This window comes from Alosa pseudoharengus, unplaced genomic scaffold, assembly GCF_046254945.1.
Source record: "Alosa pseudoharengus isolate Yale_2024_CS ecotype anadromous, Long Island Sound unplaced genomic scaffold, YU_APseudo_1.1 YU_APseudo_1.1_scf_12, whole genome shotgun sequence".
In the NCBI taxonomy this organism is placed as follows: Eukaryota; Metazoa; Chordata; class Actinopteri; order Clupeiformes; family Clupeidae; genus Alosa; species Alosa pseudoharengus.
The window spans coordinates 31,694,751-31,720,199 of NW_027468587.1; the positions used below are offsets into that span (position 1 = coordinate 31,694,751).

Consider the following 25,449-nt stretch of genomic DNA (forward strand, 5'->3'; position numbering starts at 1 on the left):
ATATAGGCTATAAATCTTCTATTTAACTAATTGATTGCTTGATATAATACTTCTCCAGCTAACAAACCTATAGCCTTGTCCTCAAGAGCCCTGTAGTAGCCCTGTGGGCAGTTTGAGAGAAACACAACACACACACATAATCTCTTAGCAAGTTACATCACGTCTTCAGACTTTAGCAACATACAGCCTTAAGGCAAGACATGCATTACACCGATGTAGACCACTGCCTAAACCTCAGTGACTTATCGTGCTTTAACTCCACCCTCACGTAACAGGGTGTTCCCGCAAAGTCTGAGAAGCAGGTGATGCTGTCTGGCATGTAGAATCCTTTAATAAAAAGTTCTGTCATAGAACAAAACCCTTTGGAGCGTTATCTAATAGGCCTACATAATACACAACTAGGGCTAATATATTAACGAGAACAGGCATATTTTCATAGCTTAATTTCATGTTGGCTCTTCAAACGTATCGTTGTATTCGGAATTAACAGCACTTTTCATTGGATGCTTAGCGAGTGGACGTACCGCCAGCCTCAACAGCAGGACAAGTAACAATTTGGTCTTGTATCTGGACATTTAAGAAAGCCTAGTTTAAGATTACAATGTGGACAATTATTTTACCCTATTGATGCATTGACGTTAGATTAGCCTACAAGGTGGACAATTCGTTTAATAATTTACGCTTTGACCTTTGTAATAGTCTGAACGCAAGCTTTTATTGTGTGTAGCCTATCATTGACACAGGCAACAGCTTCGGCGACGGATGTGTTGGTGTTTAATTTGCAATACAAAGCCTAGGCTAAGGACACTCCATGATATAAGATAAGCGGAAGCTTTTGTAATGCATGTGGACTGAAGAACAAAGCTTGTGGTAGTTTTGAAGTTTTGCAGAGACCCAAAGTTTAATGAGAACAGTGTGACCCCCCTGCTTCATAGATAGCTCGCTGTCTAGCATTAAATGCTAGTTCTCACTTGAGTTACACTATGCTATTTCAGCACCACCTGCATGCGCAGCTGTCGCTGTTTGAATACAACAGGCCGGGCGCAAAACGCACCAACTGTCAAGCGCTGTAGGCTACCAGTTTAAGGCCAGCAGTGTATTTCAAGATTATTTCCTTGAATTATATTGAAAATCGGGCTCATCACGGTAAGTGCGCGGTGTGTTACACTGATTAATTCCGCTATTTAACAAAAGGCGCTTTCCTCTATTAGGCTACAACGCATTTGTTCTTAAACGACGACGCATATTCAAAGTGTGTTTACATGTTGTCTTGTTATCCTGACATAGGCCCTAACTATCTCTATTATTGAAATACCATTTCGATACATGTTTGCGGTAATGTCCACTGATTCAGCTGCTCGTTTGGCCGGGGGGTCTTTACTTCGCGTAGCGCAATTGACAGAGAACAAGTCAGGACACATAGTCTAAGCGTTATTTAGGGTTACCTCAGTGATCTACCTTTGTGTTCTTGTTTTTTTAAATGAGCCTAATCGTGAAATAATGTCTCTCATCTGATACATCAATCTCATCTGACATTTTATTGTATGTTCCTCTTCTGACGCATTTGGCACATACTGTAGGCTACAAACTACATTTTAGCAGCGACATTCTGTCGGGTGTAACATCTTAATTTCTTTCACTTGCATTAATATTAGGAGACATTTGTGTATGTCATTCACAAGCGTAACACTGCAGTTGATGAATATATAGAACTACGTTTTCGTGAGGGTTCACATTTTGGCGCATCAGGCGTATATTGGGCTGCAGCATTTGTGAATGACCCCCTTATGTTCAGCATTTTAGGGTCAATTTCAATAATCAGTATGTGCCAAACTGTATTATACTCCTTAGATTATTATTTTTAACGTTAATTGATTAGTAAAAATGTTTAATTTAAAGGAGTCTTACAAACCTTGATGTGTGCTGAAAGACTTGGATACACCTGTTAAAACACATACAATCATTGAGCATATTTATTTTCAAATGTTGGTGATGGCTGAAGTTTGGCTTGATTTGTTTTTATTAAAAACTTGTCTCCTCAATACAAAACAACCCCACCCAGTCTTTTAGTTCACACTGCCCAGCTCCGCACAGCTCAAAACACAGCTCTTTGTATGGATAAAAAGTGTGCATTTGGAGAGGTGCCCTTCTGGAGGGTGCCTACCATCTGAATGGACCACTCCTGTCAAGAAACTATTTTTCCTCAGTAAAACAAGTAAAATACAACAAACTTAACCATTTAAAAATATTCATTGCCCTTTAGAATTAATTATGGGTCACAATGGGCAGCCCCAGGGTCTGACAGCTGTAAAAAAGCCAGTTGGAGTGTCTCTCTGTCCCAGCTGCCTTTACACTGACAACTGACGCTTTGTATTGCCTGTATGACTGCTGTTTGGACCTGTAGACATCACAGTCTTGGGGGGAGGCCATGGGCACTTGGTCAGGGGCTTGTCAATTTGAAGTTGGTGGCATAACATTTGAATGGAGAATATGGGGATTTTTGGCCCTTTGTGCACCAAAAGGCCCTTAGTGGCCCCACAGGGCCCTTTATACAACAATGAAATGGTATAGTCCAATGTGAGCACCCCTGCTTATTGAACTTACATGGAAGTGCCCCTTTTGCAGGGATTGCTGGGAAGAAGAAGATCAGTACAGATTGGGACTTTGGAGAGGGAGGAAGCACTCAGAAAAGGTAAGAAGTGGTGATATCTCCAATGGCTTGGTTGCCAGTGGGCAGTTAGTGGTGTTGGATTGCCCTATACATCACATCTATGGCTAAAGATGTGACTTTTGAAGTGCTATGTGATTTTGTTTCATAGCTGAAAACAGGGGAGGGTGAGGTCTATGCTAGCCATAGAGAAGGAAATATGGAGTCTAGGCTAGGGGGAGCTATTGCTACCTCAGGAGTGGAGTGCATATGGGCTGGTGCTTTGTAGCAGTAGGGTGAATGGGGACTCTCACATTGTCAGAAGTACTCAGGAAGGTGTCTATTGTTAGTTTGTAGCGTGATTAGGAAGTTTGTGTTTGTTCCTCTGTAGTTAGAATGGTGTGTGTCCAGTACAAACAGCCTCTCTGCCAAACTGCCCTTGAACTTGAGGGAAAAAGGAAGGAAACTTAAAAACAATGCTACAGAGCTGAAGAAATCATAACAAAATCAAGTGGACATTCAAATTTCATTATTTATGAAGACTTATATGTGGTATTTCAGTGAAAAATATATAAAGATTGCTATGCATGTGTAGTGACAGAGAGCTTTCAAGATGGCTGCCCCTGTGTGGAGAGTTTTGTTAAAGGGCTCCTTACTTCCTGATTGAGCTCATCACGTTGTTGATTTGTGTACACTCTTATCATAGTCATGTTTATTTATTTTTTTACGAAGCTAATTAGGAAAAGGTTCATTTTTATTTATTTGCTGTTTATGAAATTATCACCTAAAAGATAGAGTGGATGGTTTTGGCCTCTTTTTACTTACTTTGAACCTAGTATCTAGCTGTAGCATCCAAGGCACAACAGCTGAAATGAAAATTTACCTCCAGACGTGTTAGACCCTGCTGTCTGGCCCTGAATGTCTTAGATCTTTAAGATTTGCTATGGGGTAAACATGCCCTGTGTGACAAATCAACACAAGCCTCCAGGACTACTGTGCTACTAGCCACATTGAAGCTTGCACAGAGATGGATAGGTGCCACTGAAAACATAACATTGACATCTCAGGCCCCACTGGACTGTTAAAACGTACAAAAGTATTTTCTCAAAGGGTTAAACTATGAGAAGTGCAATAACAAATAAGTTATAAGGAAAGTTAGTGTAATAATTGACTTTGACATATGGACTTTGACATATTTCTTTATTATATATTGCCATTTAAGATGCCTAACTATATTTATGACCAGTTTTTAAGCTATTAACCCTTTCACTGCTCAATGATTATTCAAGAAATATTCAGATTTCTTCACATTTTGATGCAAAGTTGGCAATTCCACCTCAACGAGTTATATACTTTTAGAAAAGTTTAAACAGAGCAATAATTATCAAGTCTTCACACATGATTTGATTTACTGCTTAAATAAATAATGTAATAAATTATCATAATGCGAACTAATTAGGTCCTAAAATGTTTCGAGTGTCCTCTGTAGAGTTGAGTTGTACATGAAAGGGTTAAATAAATAAGGATGGCTGGATTAAGTACTCAAAAAGTAATATATGCCCTCACTAAAGCAGATTTATATATCCTTACACACTTTTTTTACAGAGATGTATGTTTTTTACATGAGAAATAACCTCATGTAATAGCTTACACCTCTTCATCCATATTAAAAACTGTCCAGGCATTAAAGGGTTAAACATGTCATGTCAAGTGGGGCCTCACTTCCCTGACATCTTCCTGCCACTGTTACTTACTTGGGCACTATTGTGAACAAAAAGATGAAAATGAAAATCACTGCCCCCTGTGGTCAATTTCAGGAACAATTTTCATGTTCCAGTACATACAGTAAGTGAGAGTGTTGAACCATGTCCCAAGTGTGCATAACCTCCATTCTGATCAGTCCTCTGCACACTTGTTTCATGCTGGTCCTCTATGCTTTGCACTGAGCTAATGCTGCATTCTGCATCTGGCTTCCTGGTTGAGTCAAACCCAGAGTGTGCCTTTGGTAGAGGTGTGAAAACTCTGATATGGCTGGAGGGCTAGATTTAGCTTGCATCCACTCAGGCTGTTATCTCTTTACACTGAGCTCCTGCTGCTCCTGCGTTGCTCTGTGTTCCCCATGGCCTAGTCTCGTGTCTAAGCATGTGGTGGAGTTGAGTGTTGGGCCACACCCACTGGGGGCTATTTCTCTTTCATTTTCTGGATTAGATGTCTCTCTGTCTCACACAAAGTATACATTACCTAGCCGAGGTGTGGTGTACGTACGTCATTGATGCTCTCCCATGGTGTAAGCAGTGGCCTTATGATGTTCTGTTTTTGCCATCAGAGGAGGGTTCTGGGTGGCCCTGCAATGACACAGAAAATGGAACACATTTTAGTTATTGTTTAATCCTCTTCATAATATGTATATCTTAAAGAGTTGGACTAAGCTGTTAGACTAAGATGAAAGTCTAATTAAGTGAAAATGAAAAACAAAAAAGTTGCTTCCTACACACTGAGTCATAGATGACGTTTTACAACACTAAACAGAGAACATACTGTATAATGGGGGCAGTATGTCAGTGAAGGAGTATCTTGTGGACGTGACACCCCCTTCTTTTCTTACTCATCCTGTTCCTGTTTAACATCTCACCTTTTACATCAAACAGGAAGTGCACAGAGGAAAGGGCAGCATGCTGCTCACCCCTTCGCCCCAGCGGCGACCCTAAGACCCCAAGGCTTTAACATTTTTAAACCATATTTATGACGAACCCAAGAGGCCAAGAAAAACTTGGTCACTGCACACTCTATCTGTCAGCCTTTGTCAAGGTTCCTATAGTGGAACCTAAGATGCCCACATCTATGCAGCAGAGTCTGAGAAGACCTGTATTAGTTCACAGCTACCTCCCTCACTTACAATCTTTTTAATTGCATTTTGATGAAGAGTCCACACAACAAAGGTGTCAAAATGTCAGCTAATGTTGTAGGTAGGCTGCTGCATCACAGTGTGATTGACATCTGTCCTGTCTTGTCCTTCTACAGGTGTTATCTGAATCATACGCCACTCTCCAGGAGATCTTTCAGACACCAAAGACAACTTCTCTTCCAAAGAGGACTTCAACGTAAGACTTCAGATTCTCAATAATTGTGTGACCTGAAACAAAATACTGTTGTTTTACACTCAGTGGTAAATGAAAACAAAACAGGGATGTCAGTACTTCAGATTGGTTTCCTCATTCAAATAATTGTTTTGGTATGACAGCAGAGGAATGTGTTTTAATAAGTTAAACAAACATAGTGTTCATACAGTAATTCATGGTCACTGGCGTTCTTACTCTGAAACAGCTGACAACTTAAGGGTCCAAGGGCAGGGAATGGGGGTGGGGTGTGTGTGTGTGTGCGTGGGGGGGGGGGGGGGGTCAGCTGTTTGACAACATGTGGTCTTCCCGTAAACCTCTCGTCTCCCTTTCCACATCCACCACTGTCCTGTCCAGTCATACAGAACATTAAACTACCACGTCATTCCTGTCCTCACCGCTGCAACATGGACCGCCCTTTCTACATTCAAAACATGTGTATCTGGTTATTTCATATTCAAATTCTAATTCAGTCAAATGGGACAAACTAGTTTAGTATAGCCTGGGTCTGCCCCTGCACCAACTGCTGCAGCCATTTTCTGTTCAGCAATATGGGTGTGAGCCCAGGCGCTGTGGATTGCGGAAAGGCTGCATTTTTTCCCTCCCTCACCCAATCAGCATTGTTCAAGTATGAGTCACTCCCACACCCTGCCCTTATACGGCATAGAGGCTGGGACTGCCTTAGAGTGAAATGGTGGCTGCCTGTTCACAAACAACAGCAGCTTGTCATTAGGAAGAGACCAGCTGCAGAGCCTAAACCAAGGTAAGATATCATGCCCAGATCTGTTTTCTCTCTTCTGAATGCTTGCTGTGAAATGGTTTCATGTTGCTGTTGTGACCTGATGTTGTTTTGTTGTCATGGGAGCTCCATATGAGACACATTTGACTGCCTGAAGCTAACTGTAGCCGTGTAGCATTAGAAAAGATTTCACTTCCTCAAGTCATTCTGAGCGTTGTCATTAATCACACTGGCTAGTCATGGTTGTTTCGGTAGCAATAATTTAAGACCTTGTTTCACTGGAGCAGTTTATGTGTTTTTTTTCTGCCTCTGCTCCGGTCGCTATCTTTAGAGAGATTATGTAATATGAAATCGTAGTGTGGCATAAAATGAGGCATATGTCTGCACTGTAACATTTTACCTGTACAGTATATTCCCTGGTAAATGAAGCTAGTACAATGGACTGTTCTGAGTTTTATTTTCCAAAGAGTGGTAGCTCAAGAAAACAAGCTTTCTCTCCTTGCTGGAGGAGGGAGGGAGGGACTGTCACAGTCCTGAGTGCATGCTGATAGGTTTCAGTGTGCTCAGTTTTCAGAACTGGACAGCACCCTGTGACTCTGTTGTAAATGTAAATGTTTTAACCTTATGAAATGTTTAGATTTGTGGTTTTCAAATGAATTCAAACATTTAAATTATGAAATATAATCAAAAAATCTAGCAAAACAGATAAAGCTTGGCAACATGACAGAGATGCATCATACCTCTTTATATAAAATGTATCTTCTACCAACATTTATGATCAGTTAACTGGGTATAACTTTTGAATATGATGCAGTACAATAACCAATCTGTGTCCTGCTGACATAAATAAAAAAGGCAATCACCAGTTGGAGCTAGATTAAGTCATACAATAACAAGTGCTTCACCAACAAGTGCACCACCTAACCTTTCTTTTTATGATTTCAGACCTGCCATTTTGGGACCAACAAGGAGTGATGGCAAACAAGGAGCAGATCAGACAGACTGCAGTCAAGGTGCTGGGCTGCGTGGAGAAAGTCTCCTCCTTCGCCTCCTCCATCGACCCGCTGTTTGGCATCGTCTCCTCCCTGGTGGGCGTCGTGCGCAAGGGCCTGGGCCAGGAGGAGGCCCACGAGATGGACGGCGAGTTCCGGCAGGTCCACGAGAAGCTGGAGAGCATCTCACAGCGGAACAAGCAGACCTTGCAGCAGATCCGCATTGACGAGGTCAACGAGACGTTCGGCAAGTACGAGGAGTACATCAAGCACCAGTACGCGGCCTTCAACACCATGGTGGAACGGGTCAAGAAGGACCCTGAGCACGCCAAGCGCTACATGGACGACTTTGAGAGCATCTACGAGCGGGACAAGAGCGACATGAGCTTGGACGTGTACTACCGCGGGGTGATGGGAACGGGCTCGGTGTTTGGCAGGCCGCTGCTGAAAGTGTATCTGGACCACTGCGAGGGCAACAGGAAGATCATGGAGGCAAGGTGCTCTCACATCGCCCATCTCTTCCACATTGGGCTCATGGCTCTCATGGCCTACACAGCCGTCACCGAGGATGACGAGGATGAGGTCAAGGAGAAATGGGCCCAGCGAGTGGCTGATATACAGGACAAAATGTTGGAGATTTTGAAGCAATGCAAAGAGAACTAGGATGGGTGGAGGGTTGTGGGGTTTAATGGTCTCTCAAAAATTCCTCACCGTCCCTCCTCTAAGAGATAAAACTGGACAAAGCCATTTTTGGAACCAAGAAATATCTATGTCTATAATTTAGGTGTGAGCAAATTGTCTTTTTCTTCAAAGAAGTTATTATTTGATGTGACATTTTATACTATATTCATATAGCACTGAACTTTTTTTGTTGTTCTTTTGCAATTTCTGTTACCATTCATATGCTGCAATATGTGCGGAAAGACTGAATGTATGTCATATGTATATCCTGCAGTTTCAAGTATTTGCATATTGTCATTCCATCCACATAATCATGGACAATCTACAGTATGTCTATCTATTTTGAACATTAAAGCAAATACTATTCCTGCACATTGTCATTGTTTGTTATTTACATATTGAGGAATATTTTAATGAATAAATTGTATTGATATTAAAACTTATATTATTAACGTATATGTTATCATATTAACCTAGAGTAGATTATACCCTTCATTAAATAATAAAATAAGCCATATGTTTATATACTCATAGACTAAATCACTTCCATAGAATGCTGCAGCCTTGCCTTCTTTTACCCTTATCTTAAATCTTAAATCTCCTTATCTACCGTCTGAAATATTTTGTTATCTAGTGAGATGGCCTCCAGATGTACTTTTTCAACGTAAAAAGTCAACCTGTAAATCTGGTTGTATCCTTGAGTTGAGCAGTAACAATGAACAGATGTTTGCCTTTCACAAAAACTAGCATGTGACTTCACATCTCCTCTAATTGTGGCAAAATCTTCATTAAAGCCTCTCAAGATCATGAGTTGATAAGAAAAGCCTCTTAATTTGTGGTGTGCTAAGGGTAACTAATTGTTGTCCATCTTCATGTCGTTTCCTCAGCCAGGCTATTGCCGGCCTGCTGCCTAGTCTCCTGCTGCCATGGCGGACACCGACATTGAGATCCTGGAGGACCGTGACAAGCTGAAGCGGAGCATGGTGAAGGTGCTGGAGTGCGTGGCCACCATCTCGTCGGCGGCCGCCGTGGTCAACCCCATCTTCGGTGTGGCCGGCTCGCTCATCCGCGTGGTGTTGCACCACATCGACGACGAGGAGATCAAGACGCTGAAGCGTGAGTTTGGCAGCGTGCACCGTGCCCTAGACGAGCTCTCGCAACAGCACCGCAGTGCCCTGCTCCAGATCAAGAAGGAGACACTGGACGGCCAGTACTGCCGCGTGGAGGAGAACCTCCGCAACCAATTCCGCAAGTTCATGGAGGTCGTGGAGGCGCGCCCCGGCACGCACCAGCAGCGCAAGAAGGAGGACTTCGAGGAGAGCTATGCCAACGACATGGGCGACCAGAATCTGCACACGCTCTACGAGGGCGTGATGGGCAAGCCCAAGCTGTTCAGCCGGCCCATCCTGGAGGTGTACATGAAGCACTCGCAGGGCGACCGTCGCGTCATGGAGCGCCTCTGTACGCGCCTCACCTACCTCTTCTGCATCGGCCTGATCGCGCTCATGGGCTACGCCGCCATCATCGGCGACGACGAAGAGGGCCTGAGCGAGGAGTGGACCGAGAAGATGGAGAACGTCCAGGAGTGCATGCAGGACGTGCTGAGGAGGTGCAAGTGAGGAGGCCAGAGGAGGCGAGGATGCTCCCTCCCAACTGCTCCTTCTTCTCATGTTACCATGCATTGGACCTCCCCCTCTCCCCCCTCCTTCTCCCATACCTCCCTCAAAGACACTTCTTTTCTCTTTCTTCTTCTCTTTTTCTTACTGTGTTACATTCTCTGTATGCATACAGCAATCTGAGATTCCATTCCTAAAGCTCCTGGTATAGTGAGCAGACGACCGAGAATGTTGTAGAGCTTGAGAGGGTCTCATGCTGTGATGCAGACTGCACTTTCTCTCTCACTCACCTGTGCTTGTGTACTGTTCAGGCCTGATAGAAGCGTTTTTCTGTTCTTCTTTCTGATCTCTGCACTTTTTTTTTCTTTTTCCAGCAATCGTAGTGAATTCCCGGTGGCTTTGTGAGGGTACGAAACTAGCTCTCATAGTTGTTCAGGCATATTTAGCAGCAGTTAGGCAGATTAGCAGCAGTTAGGCAGCAGAAAGGCAGTTCCACCATCCTATTCTACCATAATCCCGCATCCTACCATGTATGATGGAGTGTCGAAGAACAGTGACACATACTGTATGCATGACTGGTCTGTGACCGCACTAGAGCATTAACACAGCACAGCACAGGAAGACAGACCTGAAGGTCATATGAAAAACGCTAATACACTTGCTAATACCACTGAGTGAGTAGCCTCACACAAACACTATTGCTATTACTACTATCTATTACACCATATACATGTACATGACACTAAGAGAAGTGGTCATATGCTGGACACTTCATGTTTCACAATTTACCAGAACAAATTATTCCATATACTACCACCACTATCACAAAACCTGCTTTTTTGTCACTTAAATAAGCAGATTTCTTCTGCCGGTTTCTTAGTTCGGCAAGGTCCAGATTTACTCTCAAAACAGAACACTATAGACCCAAAGTAGATTACAACTACCCAAAGTAGATTACAACACTAGAGTCAGTTTGATGGTAATTCTGATTCGAAGTTGAACTGATCAAACCCTTTCATGCTTAGTGTAAACAGAACCCGTCAGAAACAGCACGGTTTCATTACACCTCATTGTTCAAGCACTACAACGCACACACACACACATTGTGCTGTCAACAGCACGTCATATTCTTCAGGGATTGAATATTATGGTAAGAGATGTGAAGTAATGCCGTAACAAACAAGTCAGTGAAAATAAAAAGGTCAACATTCTATACATAGGAATGCATAGCCCTTTGGTGAATGCTCTGTTAAAGAATCAATTGTATTGATTAAAATGAAGATATATATGTTCCTTTTAACATGCACATTTTTGCCATCATACTTTGTTATTTTCTTTTTTAATTTAGTCAAATTCTAATATTAATGCCATTGAATTAATGTAATTTATATATTTTTCATAATTTTCCCATTATTTTACCAAAAAGCCTTCAGTGCCTCTATGGTGTAATAATACATGTTATGCTCCAAGGCTTCAAGTTTCACATGTTTCAGAATTGTCTTTAAAAAAAATTGAAATAATATCATAATTTTCAGCAGCAAAGCATTGCTGTATTGACAAATTCAATTAAATATTTAGTTGAAGGAAAGTCCAACTGGACATTACAATACGCAAATGTGTTCTTGTGATATATTCAGCAATTTCCCTATATTATGTGACGTTCAATTCTCTGTTGCATAATGCTTTCAATAAAGATATATAATAAAACCTACCATGAAAGTGACCATTCATCCAACAACAGTTCGCTCTCTGCTGGTGTTGCATGGTTTTTCCCTGTGGAGGACAAAAGCAACCAGTTAGCAGAACCTGCAGGTATTTTCACAACTCTTTCAAACTCATTTATACATTTATATTAGTGCCTTGTATGACCTGTCAATGGGTCACATTTGTAAAATGTTAACTCGATACTGTGACAATTCTACAAAGTTTTACAGAATTGTCAGTTAGATACAGGAATTATGGGGGCAGCCGTGGCCTACTGGTTAGCGCCTCAGACTTGTAACCAGAGGGTTGCCGGTTCGAACCCCGACCAGTAGGCACGTCTGAAGTGCCGTTGAGCAAGGCACCTAACCTAACCCCTCACTGCTCCCCAAGCGCCGCTGTTGTTGCAGGCAGCTCACTGCAGTGTGTGCTTCACCTCACTGTGTGTTTCACTAATTCATGGGGTGGGATAAATGCAGAGACCAAATCAGACATTACTGGAGATGCCCTTATCAGCCAAATTGAAACCTTCTTTCTTGTGCATCATCTTTAGAAGGCTTCCTTCTGGGACAACAGCCATACAGACCAGTTTGATGCAGTGTGTGGTGTATGGTCTGAGCACTGAAAGGCTGACCCCCACCCCTTCAACCTCTGCAGCAATGCTGGCAGCACTTGTACGTCTATTTTCTAACCTCTGGATATGATGCTGAGCATGTGCACTCAACTTCTTTGGCCGACCATGGCAAGGCCTGTTCTGAGTGGAACCTGTCCTGTTAAACCACTGTATGGTCTTGGCCACCGTGCTGCAGCTCAGTTTCAGGGTGTTGGCAATCTTCTTATAGGCCATCTTTATGAAGAGCAACAATTAATTTTTTTCAGATCCTCAGAGAGTTCTTTGCCATGAGGTGCCATGTTGAACTTCCAGTGACCAGTATGAGAGTGTGAGAGCAATAACATCAAATTTAACACACCTGCTCCCCATTCACAGCTGAGACACTGACTACTTTACATTGTAGCAAAGTGTTATTTCTTCAGTGCTGTCCCATTAGGGGTGTCACGATTCTCCAAATCCTCGATTTGATGTAATTTTCGATTTTAAAGTCACGATTCGATTCGATCTTATTTAAATTACTATTAATAGTACTACTAATAATAAATTACTATTAATGCATTCTTTATATGTTATGTACTCTTTTTGGCTTTTTCCTTTTCTTTTTCGGGAGGGGGGGCTTTTATTTTGAAACCGCTTTGAAGCCGTTCCAACCGCGAGGTTGTAATGTAAACAGAACTAACTTTAGGCTAAAACAGAGACTTGAACATAGTAAAATGAAACAACACAGAATGTTAATTTGATTGTTTCAGCACACTCCGAAGAGACCCAAGGTTAGTGTTCATGGAATATGTACTTATAAATGTGCATTTTAAGCCTTAAAGTAACTTTGGACTGTAATTAGACCATCTTTTCACTTGCTAAGTTGAGTAAGCTAAGTTAGTTTTAATTGACGTGAATGAACGAATACTTCCACACCGGTGATTTCAAAGTAGCAAGAGGGGCTTTGATTTCGGTAGGTTGATGTGTAGGCCTATATTTTAACTTGCTGCAGCCTAAAATTAGAGGAGTGTTGACGCTGCAGTTCAGCACGTGCATGTGTGTTTGTGCGTCTTGGCATACATGCTGGACGTGACATTGGGGGTGTGGCTGCATCGTCGATTCTACATTTAAGTTCGAAGTTCGAGATTGAGATGTAATTTCGATCGATTTCGAAATAAAATCGAAATCGTGACACCCTTATGTCCCATGACGGCAATATTTCACTAAGTGTCAATATTTTGTGTGGCCACCATTATTTTCCAGCACTGCCTTAACCCTCTTGGGCATGGAGTTCATCAGAGCTTCACAGGTTGCCACTGGAATCCTCTTCCACTTCTCCATGACGACATCATGGAGCTGGTGGATGTTAGAGACCTTGCGCTATTCCACCTTTCGTTTGAGGATGCCCCACAGATTAGGTCTGGAGACATACTTGGCCAGTCCATCACCTTTACCCTCAGCATCTTTAGCATGGCAGTGGTCGTCTTGGAGGTGTGTTTGGGGTCGTTATGATGTTGGAATACTGCCCTGCGGCCCAGTTTCCGAAGGGAGAGGATCATGCTCTGCTTCAGTATGTCACAGTACATTCCCTTAAATTGATGCAAATAGGGACACCCCCTTTACTTCACTGTATCACATTTTATCCACTAGAGCAGTGTTTCCCAAACTTTTTTTCTGGGGACCCACTTTTTAAAAATGACAGACCATCGCGACCCATTTCACTTCAGATCTAACATGCAACCACCAATATTGTTTCTATGTCTATCATACATTCCCACAAGGTGTTAGGGTGCTCTGAAAATGAGATCCAAAATTATTTTTCAGACTTGTGAGGTCTGCTGTTCAGACCCTAAAGGAATTTCTTTTCTGTTCATTGCTTTCTGTGAGAATGTTTCTACTTATCTCAATAAAGACAATAAATTAAGAGCCTATGTTGAGTATAAATATGTCTTCTGAAGGCCTAAACAGAGCCTAGCCAAAAACTCCAATACAATTTTGATCAACTTTGAGGGACAGCTATGACCATGCAGGATCATCCACAACATACACGACAATTTTGCAGAATACTATTCCTATTTATGTACCAACATGCAAAATTTGAGCCTCCTACATGGTTTAGTTCTTGAGCTATGGGCTTGAGAACTTTGACAAAAAAAGAGGCCGAACAAAATCGACACCCCCCTTCCCCCATAAAACTGGCTGTATCTTAGACCTAAGTGCGTGGGCCCTGATTGAATTGACATGGAATGACCCTGATATAAAGAATTTTTAATACCTCGGCACATAAACAGTAAATGTGTCCTACACTCACCATGCTTGGGTTGACATGGCATAAATTTCACAGGTTTTTCAAAAACTATGGTAATGATGATATTCACATGCCCATAATGCCTACCAAATGTGCATGACCCTTTATCAATAAGAATGTATTTCATTAAAGAGTAGGCTATTGTAATGCCATTATCAAGTTGATAAGACATGTAAATACTTCATGTGGGAAGCGAACCTGAGAACACGCACGAACATGCTACATGTTACACTATCACCAAACGCATATGAAGCAGAAAAGCAAGATTCCTACAACCACACACATGTCAAATTAGAACATTTGGTTACACTTTACTTGACAGTATCGACATAAGAGTGACATGACATTGTCATGAATGTGTCATAAACAAGTCATGAACGTTTATGACATAACACTTCTGTTATTAAGTGACATTCGGTTTTTGTCAAAACAAGTTAGGGTTAGGATTAGGGTTAAGATTAGGGTTAGAGTTAGGGTTAGGATTAGAGTTAGAGGTTAGGATTAGGGTTATGGCTAGGGTTCATGTGTCATAACAGTATCATATGTTCATGACAGTGTCATGTCACTCTTATGTCGATACTGTCAAGTAAAGTGTTACCGAACATTTTAAGTTGCATAAGTTCTTCGAAACAAGTGAATATTTAAATCAATGCTTAATGACACTGTCGGAAAAAAATGTTGACTTCTACTTTTGAAGTTGTAGGCCTAGGCTACAGGTGATGAGAACATGATGACACGGAACGGTCTTTTGGGAATCGTTTTCTGACTGATGGGTTTTTTTGCAACACAGCTTGATTAAGCTTGAAAGTGCTACGGGCCAGGTTAGTTCTGTGGTATAAATTCCCATAATTCCCAAGCTGGGACCCTCGGGGGTTATTTTATCAATCTCTCTAATGAACGCGGCACTTAACAGAAATAGCCTGGCTTGACCTAGCGCAGACTTTCACTTGAGCCTGAAACTGTTCCATTAACTCATAGCTGTATCTTGCCTTTGTTTATTCAAGAGAGGCTTATGCCAGCTTCATGTCTGCTCGAGCACTAGGTAGAAAAGTTGACCAAAACAGTAAATTGACGAAAAGAGGATACATGTCGAAGGGATTTCTGTTTGATTTACAAGCACCATCTACAGGATTTTTATAGTCATACAATTGAACATCTAGAGAGAAAAAAATCGATAGTTGCCTACATAAATTGGAGAATAATGAAAGCATACATTTAAATAACAATGATCATGGTTTGAAATCAATTGCAAGTTTGATTATCTTCACTATTGAACAAATCGAGTGATAGCATATCCTCAAAACAGGTATAGGTAATCATCAATAAAATTAGGATCAACTTAACATAGGCTATTGTCTCCCATAAGTCTCTAGTCCTGCCAAAGTCCACCATTACACCATACCCACACACCCTATCACTCCTCCCCACACACACACATACCAACCCCCCCCCCCCCCCCCCCCACACACACACACACACAGGTACCCACCTAACCCCAATATCCAATATACACAGACATTTCATCACCCCCCCCCCCCACACACACCACACACACACACACCATACCATACCATGAAAGTACATATTTGGATACACCTACTGTATGTTCATCTGCACAGCTTCTGTTGCGTATGCTCTGCCCTGGTCCATCCTCTATCATTAGGCAGTGCAGCAGACATAGTATATCGTTGCGTTCAAGATAAGAAGATAATAATGCAAAAATGTATTCAAGCAACATACGCTTTGTGGTAGGAACAAGCTTCACTCAGTCTCTTACTCGTCTTTTAAGAGTGCTAGGCCAAACTTATAACTTATATGATAGGAAGGAGAAAAAGGCCGCTCTTTGCATACAGAAGTGTTTAATGCACAGTGCGTTCCTGAACAGTGAAGTCCTGACCTTATTCTGCTTAACGTCTCTTCCAACACATCCGTTGCCTGTGCACTACAGGCAAGTAAAAGTCCATTTAAAAAACTTACCAATGGCAGCCAGGTATTTTTTTATATACAAAATGTATAGCCTATTTTATATACGGATAAATGTGGTAATTGTTAAATTAGAAATTCAATTCCTAGGAATTATCAGTGCATGAAAAGTTGTGATGTAAAATATCATTTATAGTTAAAACAGATAATGCAGAGATGGTTACTAAGGTGTTGCTAGGATAGACATGGTTGCATAGTTTAATGAAAGTTGATAGTGTAAAAGTAGACAGTTTAAAAGTTGAATGTAGATAGTTTAAAAGTTGTTGATGGACAGATAATTTAGTGAATGTTGATAGACAGATAGTTTAATGAATATTAATAGACATATAGTTTAATGAATGATGATAGACAGATAGTTTAATGGATGTTGATACACAAAGTGTAATGAATGTTGATAATTTAAAAGTAGATAGTTTAAAAGTTGAATGTGGATAGTTTAAAAGTTGTTGATAGGCTAATAGTTTAATGCATGTTGATAGGCAAATAGTTTAATGGGTGTTGATGGACAGAATGTTTAATGGATGTTGATAGGCAGATAATTCAATGGATGTTGATATACAGTATAGTTTAATGAATGATGATAGACAGATAGTTTAATGGATGTTGATAGGTAGATCGTTTTAAAAGGATGTTAATAGGCATATACAGTTTAATGGATGTTGCTAGGCAGATAGTTTAATGAATGATTAGCTACAGACAGATAGTTTAAAAGTTGTTGATAGACAGATAGTTTAATGCATGTTGATATAGGCAGATAGTTTAATGAATGTTGATACACCTTTAATGAATCTTGAGGTGGAAGTGGTAAACGTGATCATAGTGTCCATAATGGACGTGGTATAGACAACAAGGGTTGTAAAAATAGGGCTCTGAAGAACTACAAAATCACCATATATAGGAACAGACTTTATGGTAGGCTACAGTAGGCTTTGTTGTCATAGTAACAGTTTTACCGGTACTAATGTTGGTTTGCATTTCATTTGTTATGTGGATGAAATGACAAAAAAGAAAGAAAATATCAAATATGTTCAACATCCAGTATTTCTGGGGGGTTGACATCGCACTCGCAAAATGAAACATTTCTGTGGGGCGCCTGCCGTGGACCTCGCAGTTGCAAAATGCAAGGAACATTAATCAGCATGGATAAGCAAACATTAACGGACACCGGCTCTTCAACTTGACTGATTAAAATCTAGTTACCGTGCTGTCAACAGCAGACATCCATTACATACCGGACGCTATTCAATTTGCGTCATAGGCTGTAGATAGTTTCGATTGTAGATGCACTCTTTAAAGTGAATAGCAACCACCTCACATTCCTATTATTTCGGATTTAAAACACACAACAGTGCATTCTATTAGGCTCCAATTTAAATGGACATTTTAAACACTATTATTTCCTCTCGTTTTTCACCTCACGAACTCTATAGGCTACAGTAAAGGCGCATTATCTTTTGACTCTTGTTCCATTCTTACAACATAGCCTGTCACAACATCAATAGGCCTAGGCCTACACATCCTTAGTATAAGACCTACAAATAAGCAGACATTTAACTCCAGAGGAAAATGCGGATTTAACTTTCCAAATAAAGAAACCTACACAAAGAGGCTAAGACTTGAGTTAATCACAGCAACAGCAATGTCAGGCTACTGGCGGCATGCTCTAGATGGATGGTCATTTCTCATGATTGTTTTCGAGCTGCGCAGATGTAGGCAATTAAACTGAACAATTGACATTTTTCCTTCTAAAAGTGTGAAAATGGCTTGCTCAAAACTGGGCAATATCAAGAAAAAAAAACGTTGATTGTGAAAACAGAGTTTAAGGGGCCATGGAGAAGCTTTTTGGTATAAACACACATGTTTTGCATCGTCTTGGCCGATCGTCCAAACGAATCCTGTAAACGCACTGCCTGAAACCGCACTTTTTTGAAACCTGGTCCCAGGGTGGAAAAATTTGAAACTGTAGCCCTTGCGAGTTCGTTTGCACTCGCTTCATGGAGCGCCTGTGGAGCGCCTGTGTGCGCGCCTCACCTACCTCTTCTGCATCGGCCTGATCGCGCTCATGGGCTACGCCGCCATCATCGGCGACGACGAAGAGGGCCTGAGCGAGGAGTGGACCGAGAAGATGGAGAACGTCCAGGAGTGCATGCAGGACGTGCTGAGGAGGTGCAAGTGAGGAGGCGAGGATGCTCCCTCCCGACTGCTCGCTTTATACTTTGTTATTTTTTAATGTAGTAAAATTCTAATTTTCATGTTATTGAATGAAAGTAATTCATATATTTTTCCATTACCTTTCAAATTATATTACATAATATGCCTTCATGTCACATTTGCATTGTTTATATAAAGATTTGAAAAAATATCATAATTTTCAGCAGTAAAGCTTTGCTTAATGACAAATTCAATTATACAAGATACAAAATTCAATTATACAAGATACAAATTTGTTCTTTTGATATATTCAGAAAAATAAATCTCCCTATATTATGTGACATTCAATTCCATTTTGCATAACACTTTCAATAAAGATATATAACAAACCTACCATGAAAGTGACTATTCATCCAACAACATGTTGGATCGCCCTCTGCTGGTGTTGCATGGTTTTTCCCTGTGGAGGACAAAAGCAACCAGTTAGCAGAATACCTGCAGGTCTTTTCACAACTCTTTCAAACTCCACAATAAGGTAAAACATTTATATTAAAGTGCCTTGTATGACTGATCTCTCATCCAAAGTCATCTAATTGCTAACATTTGTAAAATGTTATATAATTGGACATTGTGACAATTCTACAAATATATACAATTATCGGTTAGATAGGCTACACAAATTGTAAGTAGATGCAGTTATACAATCAAACTGTATTTCCTGTAGTGTGATCGCTGTGCAGCAGAAGAGTCAAACAGGGCATTACTGGTGATGCCCTTGCATAATATCAACCAGATTAAAACCTCTGATACATCACTGTCACCATTTAAACATTAGATATGTTAGGGATTTTTTGCAGAAAAGATCATTGAATTTGCCCTATATTGCTAAATGCTGCTTTTACATATTGGTATAGATAAATAGACAATACATAATGGGCAATAAGACAAAACGTAAAATGAGTTACCTGTAACTCTATCTGTCTAGCCATCCTCCATTACTGGGAGTCACTAATATGTAGATATGCTGTCTGTTTTTATATGTTTATATCAAATTATGTGTAGGAACACCAGAGTCTTTTAGTGCCCAAACAGACATCCAGAATAGAGAAAAAATAATTTTATAAAAAAAGTGTGTTGGGTTAGAATCACAGACTCTTACTGTAAGTAGAACACTCACTGTCTGTGGTATAGCAGGAATCTTGCAGGCTGGATGCCAGAACAGTGGAAGCAGAAAAGAAACAGCATTCAATATCTTGTTTATAAATATGAATGTTTCTAGTGTAATACAGGCATATGTGTCCAAATCTTATACTCACTGTGATACTATATTCAAAGTACACAGTTGATGACTGGCAAACTGGTAAGCATACAGCTGGAACCTGGAAACAAACAATAACTGTAAGTAATTAGAGATTATCAAACAATATTAAAGAAATCAAGCCTCTCGCTCTAACCCCACAGTCAAATAGTTGAAAACACTATACACATTGACTACTGACTAGGCACATTTACTGGAAGAAAGCCAGAATTGCATGACCATCTGTTCAATACATCTGTCCAACTTGTCTCGTCCATTCATGTCATATGCTGTCACCCTGTCATATCGCTTTATACGTCCTGTCCATCTGTCCTTCGATCTGTTTGTTTGTCTGTGTGTCTGTCATGCCCTGTTGCCTGTTGTGTATTGTTGTGATATTAGGATGAGTGAGTGGTGGTGCGGAGCAGCTTCAAAAAATATAGTGAATTTCAATTGAAAAATAAGAAAAAAGAATAAAAGTAAACAAATAAAGTTGTTGTCCTCGGAAGGGGGGGGGGGGGGGGGTTCCTTCCCAACAAAATGATTTAGTCTGCACTCAACCTCTGGTTCATCGAGTCAATTTTAAAGTGTTAAAATGTATTTTAGGCTGCTGCATGTGTCAAGCGAATCCTGAGATTCTCACCTAAATGAGCCGATTACAGTGCTAGACGCTTATGCATATGCTTATCCATATCTACATCTCCAAACCACATCTCCAAACCATTCCATTAACTGCAGCTTAGCCAACACTGGTGATATGAGTCACCTTACTTAGATCCAGTTAACAATCTGGCTGCAACATTTGGACCAGCTGGAGCCTTTTCAGGGTGGATTTAGTTAAACCTACATGTGAGTTGCAGTAATCAAGCCTTGAGGAAATAAAGGCATGGATGAGAATTTCTAAATCACTGAAAGAGAGAAAAGACTTAAGCTTATTGTTGTTAAGAATCTTTTTCTCTTTTATAATGCATACCTGTCAACATTTAGCTTTCCAAAAACGGGAGATTTTTTTTCGGGGGGGGGGGGGTCAGTGTTTATACCGGATCTGTGTTTGCATATTTAATACGTTTCATACACGTGTTTCAACACTGCATTTCGGTCGTTGCTTTTGCCTTACCCTTACCTTACGCATGCCAGTTTTGTATCCACCAGCTGCCTGCCTGCAGCCTACTTCCAAAACTCCAAAGCTGCTTGCTGTCAGATTTGGTTCAGTGTATCAACAACACTTAATAACAGTTTATGTGATGTGTTAATTAATTAAATTTCCAAAAATTTTACAACAGCTAGTTCTGGAGTAGGCCATTCATCTAGCCCGCTTGCTTACGATTCAGGCTGCGCAGTTGGCACCCGCTTCCTAATTTGGGTTGCCAGGTTTTAGCCTATGACAAAACGGTTGAAATTGAAACTAAGTGATCGTGTAGCCTATGTGTAGGGTGTATTTCATACACAATCTTGCAACCTGAATGCATCAATGATTTTAAAATGAAGTTTGAGGGCCATGCAAATTACGGGAGTTTTCCGGGAGAAATAAGAAAACGGGAGGTTGCTGGGCGATGACCTTGAAACACGGGAGAAACCCGGGAAAAACGGGAGTGTTGACAGGTATGTTATAATGGCCAGGAGAGTGGCTGCAATAATTCCCTAATACACTTGAGGCTATTGTTAAAGCAACACCAAAGAGTTTTTTTTGTAGGCCTACCTTAAAATAATGTTTCCAAAATCGTTTCAGTGGTTCATCAACCTGTAACAGGGTGAACAGCACTTCTGCAGTCGCTTTGCGGCCCTCTATCGGCTATAACCGCACTATCTAAGTTTGCCAGATCGGGTAGCGGATCTGTAGTTTGATGGAATGAGACATAAGAAACTACAAATTTGACTGGCATCTGATGTCGCAATACATCGTACTTTCATAAATCATGCAACATATTCTACCTTGTCTGTGGACATCGTTATTTGCAAAGCCGGTGCTGGATAAACAAATAGCGTGCGTGCGACAAGGAACGTTCTTTGGTGTTGCTTTAACGTCAGACGTGACATTACAAGCTATCTAGGATTACAGGAATATAAGTAGCCTTTGTTGTTTTCCAACAACATAAAGTGGTTATGGTTATGGTGGATACGCTTTTGTCCAAAGTGACATACAAAACAATACTTAAATGTAACGGAATAGGAGAATAGCATAAAAAACAATGCCAATTCAATCAATAGCCTAATAAAATAAACAATGAAAATGAGGGGGGAAAGCAATAATAAACAATAACGTACATTCAATCAATACTAAAGAGCATTTTTAAAAACTTGCGGACCTTTTATGGACTTGGACCACAAAAAGAAAAAAGGTTAAACTTAAACTCGAGCCTGGGCCTACAATAATGAACGGACATAGCATAATGAGACAGGTCTATCGAATACTGAGAGACGTTGCGTAGCGATGGTTTGTATTCGCCTAAAGATTCTAGAGCGTTCTGCTATAGAATTCACAAAGTAACAACTTTCCTCATTTCATGGTTTGCGCCGATCAGTTCACACGTATTTTCATATTGTCTCATCTCTCATATTGTATTGACATGCCGTTTCGAAAACGTCGAAAAACCTATCCAGGTAAATATAAAAGAATTACAAACTAATCTAATTATAAAATTACTAAACTAATCATTAATAGGTTAGTTAATAGGTTATTTAAATAATGTATTAATTTGTTCTCATTTAGCCAATTATTTTATCCACATTTTCATTTTATCTGTCTTGGCTTTTATCCATGTGGTTAATGTTTCAACTGTGGTTAGGTTTAATTTATGTTTAAGGCCTTAGACAATAACTGGCCAATTTCAAAAGCTTCAACATTGACAGTTTCCCAAAGCCTTGAAAACATATAGACCAGCCCACTATTAAGCACCAGATCTGAATTACTGTATTAGTAAGATATCCTAATATTATTAAACTATAATATTAATATCACAAAAACCAATTCACTATAGACGATCATTGATATGTGCCACTGTCATCTGCTTGCTTTAGCTAAAACTAAGCTGGTACAAGGCCCAAAGCCTGCCACCAGTTACCCTGATCAATCCAGCCCAAGGCCAGCAGCCACCTCAGACTCAACCTGCCAGGCCAGTCAGGGTAGCCCCAAGGATCAGAAGGTAAACAGCAGGAAGAGGCCTGGCCAGTATTGCCCACTGCCACAGCCTGCGCCCCCCGCAAGGTCAGGGTCCGCTGTACCAAAGCGCAAGAGGGAGTTCAGTTCTAATGAAGGTGCTGAGGTCCAGCCACCAAGGAGACCCGCTGCTCAGGCAGCAGGTGATAGAGTCTCTGCAGTGACCTCATCAGATGCAAAGAGGAGATGCGCTGAACCCCCCCGAGGTAAGAGGTCAGGGTGAGCCAGCTAAAGTGATTCATCTTAGTCAAGGTGACCAACCAAAATAGTAGCACTGGGTATGCTGACATGTTACTGAGCATGTCCTGTATTGTCTGTGCAGCAACCTTCACTTCCAGCTACTCAGTCGGAGAGCTGCTGGGTTCTGGAGGATGCGGATCTGTCTATGCAGGAATAAGGAAGTCTGATGGACAAGAGGTGAGACTTGCTTCTTTTTTATGTTTTCCATCAGTAACTTAGAGTTAATGCCTATAGTATATATAACTATAGTATTTTTGTTTATCCTTATAGGTGGCCATTAAGTACATCCAAAAAACTAAAGCAAAAAAATACATTATCATGGTAAGTATGACTTCAGCTATTGAATGATTTAAGGAAGCTTCTTCAACACACATATTGCACACTGCCCTCTCCCCACATACACAGCACACTATCCCATCTCCCCTGTCATCCCCCCAAAACACACCAAGACCCCTGGCAGTTGGGTAAGCCCCTTGAGCCGTGGATCTGCCCAAGGTTTCTTCCTTGGTAAGGGAGTTTTTCCTTGCCCCTGTTGCTCTTGGGTGCTCCTTGTTGGTGCCCCCCCCCCCCCCCCAATCCCAATTGTATCCTTGTATCCTTGTATCCTTGTAAGTTCAAAATACTATCCAAACACCAAAAATAGCTAGTGATATGGCTCCATAAATCCATCTTTGTGCAGTCACCACCATCTTGTTTTCCTAAAAGTTTTTTTCTTGCTTCTGTCTAGCCTGGTGATGGCAGGCGTCTTCCTCTGGAGGTGGCCCTGATGACTATGGTCTCTAAGCCGTCATCATGCCTTAATGTCCTGAAGCTGCTGGACTGGTTTGAAGAGCCTCTCCACTACATACTGGTCTTGGAGCGCCCCAGTCCCTGTTCCGACCTCTTTGATTTCCTCGGGATGTTTGATGGCCGATTATCTGAGATACAAGCCAGGCAGATCATGAGGCAGGTTGTTGAAGCCCTGATTCACTGCCGCAATTGTGGCGTTTTCCACCGCGATGTGAAATCAGAAAATATCCTGGTCAACCTCAATGATTGGACAGTGAAACTTATAGACTTTGGCTGTGGGGATCTCTACCAAAACAGCCCCTATTGTAACTTTGCTGGTAAGTTTGCAAAAATAACTACTGAAAAATGAAATGTCAAAGGGGGAGATCAGTTATGAGATGTTCTGTCACTTTGTCCTCCCATTTCTCAGGCACCTGGGCATACTGTCCACCCGAGTATTTTCTGAATCGGAGTTACGAGGCTTGCCCTGCCACCACATGGTCTCTGGGAGTGCTACTCTTTGATCTGGTCTGTGGTGACTTGCCATTTAAAAGCAGAGGAGAAACCATTCTCAATCAGCCAAAGTTTACTGCGGGTCTGTCCAAAGGTAAGGAAGTAGTAAAAGCATCTAAAAAGTATAGGATTTTTTCCCTGTTTGTGAGTCCCAGCTTCATTTTTCATTGCGTTGAGACTGACTTTGAGGCTGTTTGCTGATTCAGCGGCCAATCCCAATCCATCTCAATACCATTCCCTTACTTTGTTTGTAATATGTCTGATGTTAAATTGCAACAAATCATAACACCCCTCATCTGGTCTGACCTTTCTGTGCAGAGTGCCATGACCTCATCAATTGGTGTATGAGCACGAACCCCCTTGACAGACCTGTCCTGGAGGACATTCTAACACACAGCTGGCTGTCAGGACAGAACCTGTTTTAAGATACCACAAGCTGTTGAACAGGGAAGGGTCACACCACAAGTGAAGCTACTCTTTGACACCAGCATCCACTAGGCCACCAGGACCTTTAGTTGCACTAGACCATGAGGGCCTTAAGTTGCACTAGACCACCAGGGCCTTGAGTTCCACTAGACCACCAGGGCCTTGAATTCCACTAGACCACCAGGGCCTTGAGTTTCGCAAGACCACCAGGACCTTGAGTTTCGCTAGACCACCAGGGCCTTGAGTTCTGCTAGACCACCACAGCCTTGAATTTCACTAGGCCACCAAGGCCTTGAGTTCTGCTATAGACCACCAGAGCCTTGAATTGCACTAGACCACCAGGGCCTTGAGTTCTGCTAGACCACCACAGCCTTTAATTTTGCTAGGCCACCAAGGCCTTGAGTTCCGCTATAGACCACCAGGGCCTTGAGCTTTGCTAGACCACCAGGGCCTTGAGTTTTGCTAGACCACCAGTGCCTTGAGTTTCGCTAGACCACCAGTGCCTTGAGTTTCGCTAGATGA

General features: G+C 41.3%; 2 protein-coding genes and 1 long non-coding RNA gene across 5 annotated transcripts in view; 2 read left to right on the plus strand and 1 right to left on the minus strand.

Moving 5' to 3' along the window:
- On the plus strand, positions 1-11,502 carry LOC143119380 (protein rapunzel-like). Of its 3 annotated transcripts, none has more exons than XM_076280846.1 (3): positions 1-2,692; positions 5,669-5,748; positions 9,063-11,502. In XM_076280846.1, exon 3 carries the CDS (start codon positions 9,102-9,104, stop codon positions 9,792-9,794), a length of 693 nt encoding a protein of 230 aa, XP_076136961.1. In that variant the 5' UTR covers positions 1-2,692; positions 5,669-5,748; positions 9,063-9,101; the 3' UTR covers positions 9,795-11,502. The 3 variants fall into 3 exon arrangements, with proteins under 3 accessions (XP_076136961.1, XP_076136962.1, XP_076136963.1); XM_076280847.1 differs by lacking the exon at positions 9,063-11,502 and adding an exon at positions 7,448-8,545 and having other exon boundaries at positions 2,166-2,692; XM_076280848.1 differs by lacking the exons at positions 1-2,692; positions 5,669-5,748; positions 9,063-11,502 and adding exons at positions 6,082-6,526; positions 7,448-8,545.
- Positions 2,760-25,449, minus strand: part of LOC143119381 (uncharacterized) — a 25,803-nt gene continuing 3,113 nt past the window's right edge. Inside the window, exons 2-7 of the long non-coding RNA XR_012986284.1 lie at positions 19,843-19,905; positions 19,704-19,732; positions 18,921-18,986; positions 11,504-11,564; positions 4,913-4,992; positions 2,760-3,091 (exon numbers count right to left, since the gene is read on the minus strand). This is a non-coding gene — a long non-coding RNA (uncharacterized LOC143119381). The remainder of the gene's footprint in view (positions 3,092-4,912; positions 4,993-11,503; positions 11,565-18,920; positions 18,987-19,703; positions 19,733-19,842; positions 19,906-25,449) is intronic.
- LOC143118552 (serine/threonine-protein kinase pim-1-like) lies at positions 22,814-24,926 on the plus strand. Its single transcript, XM_076279585.1, has 6 exons — positions 22,814-23,186; positions 23,303-23,397; positions 23,491-23,541; positions 23,948-24,326; positions 24,419-24,595; positions 24,820-24,926. The coding sequence occupies exons 1-6, from the start codon at positions 22,814-22,816 to the stop codon at positions 24,924-24,926; spliced, it is 1,182 nt and encodes a 393-aa protein (XP_076135700.1).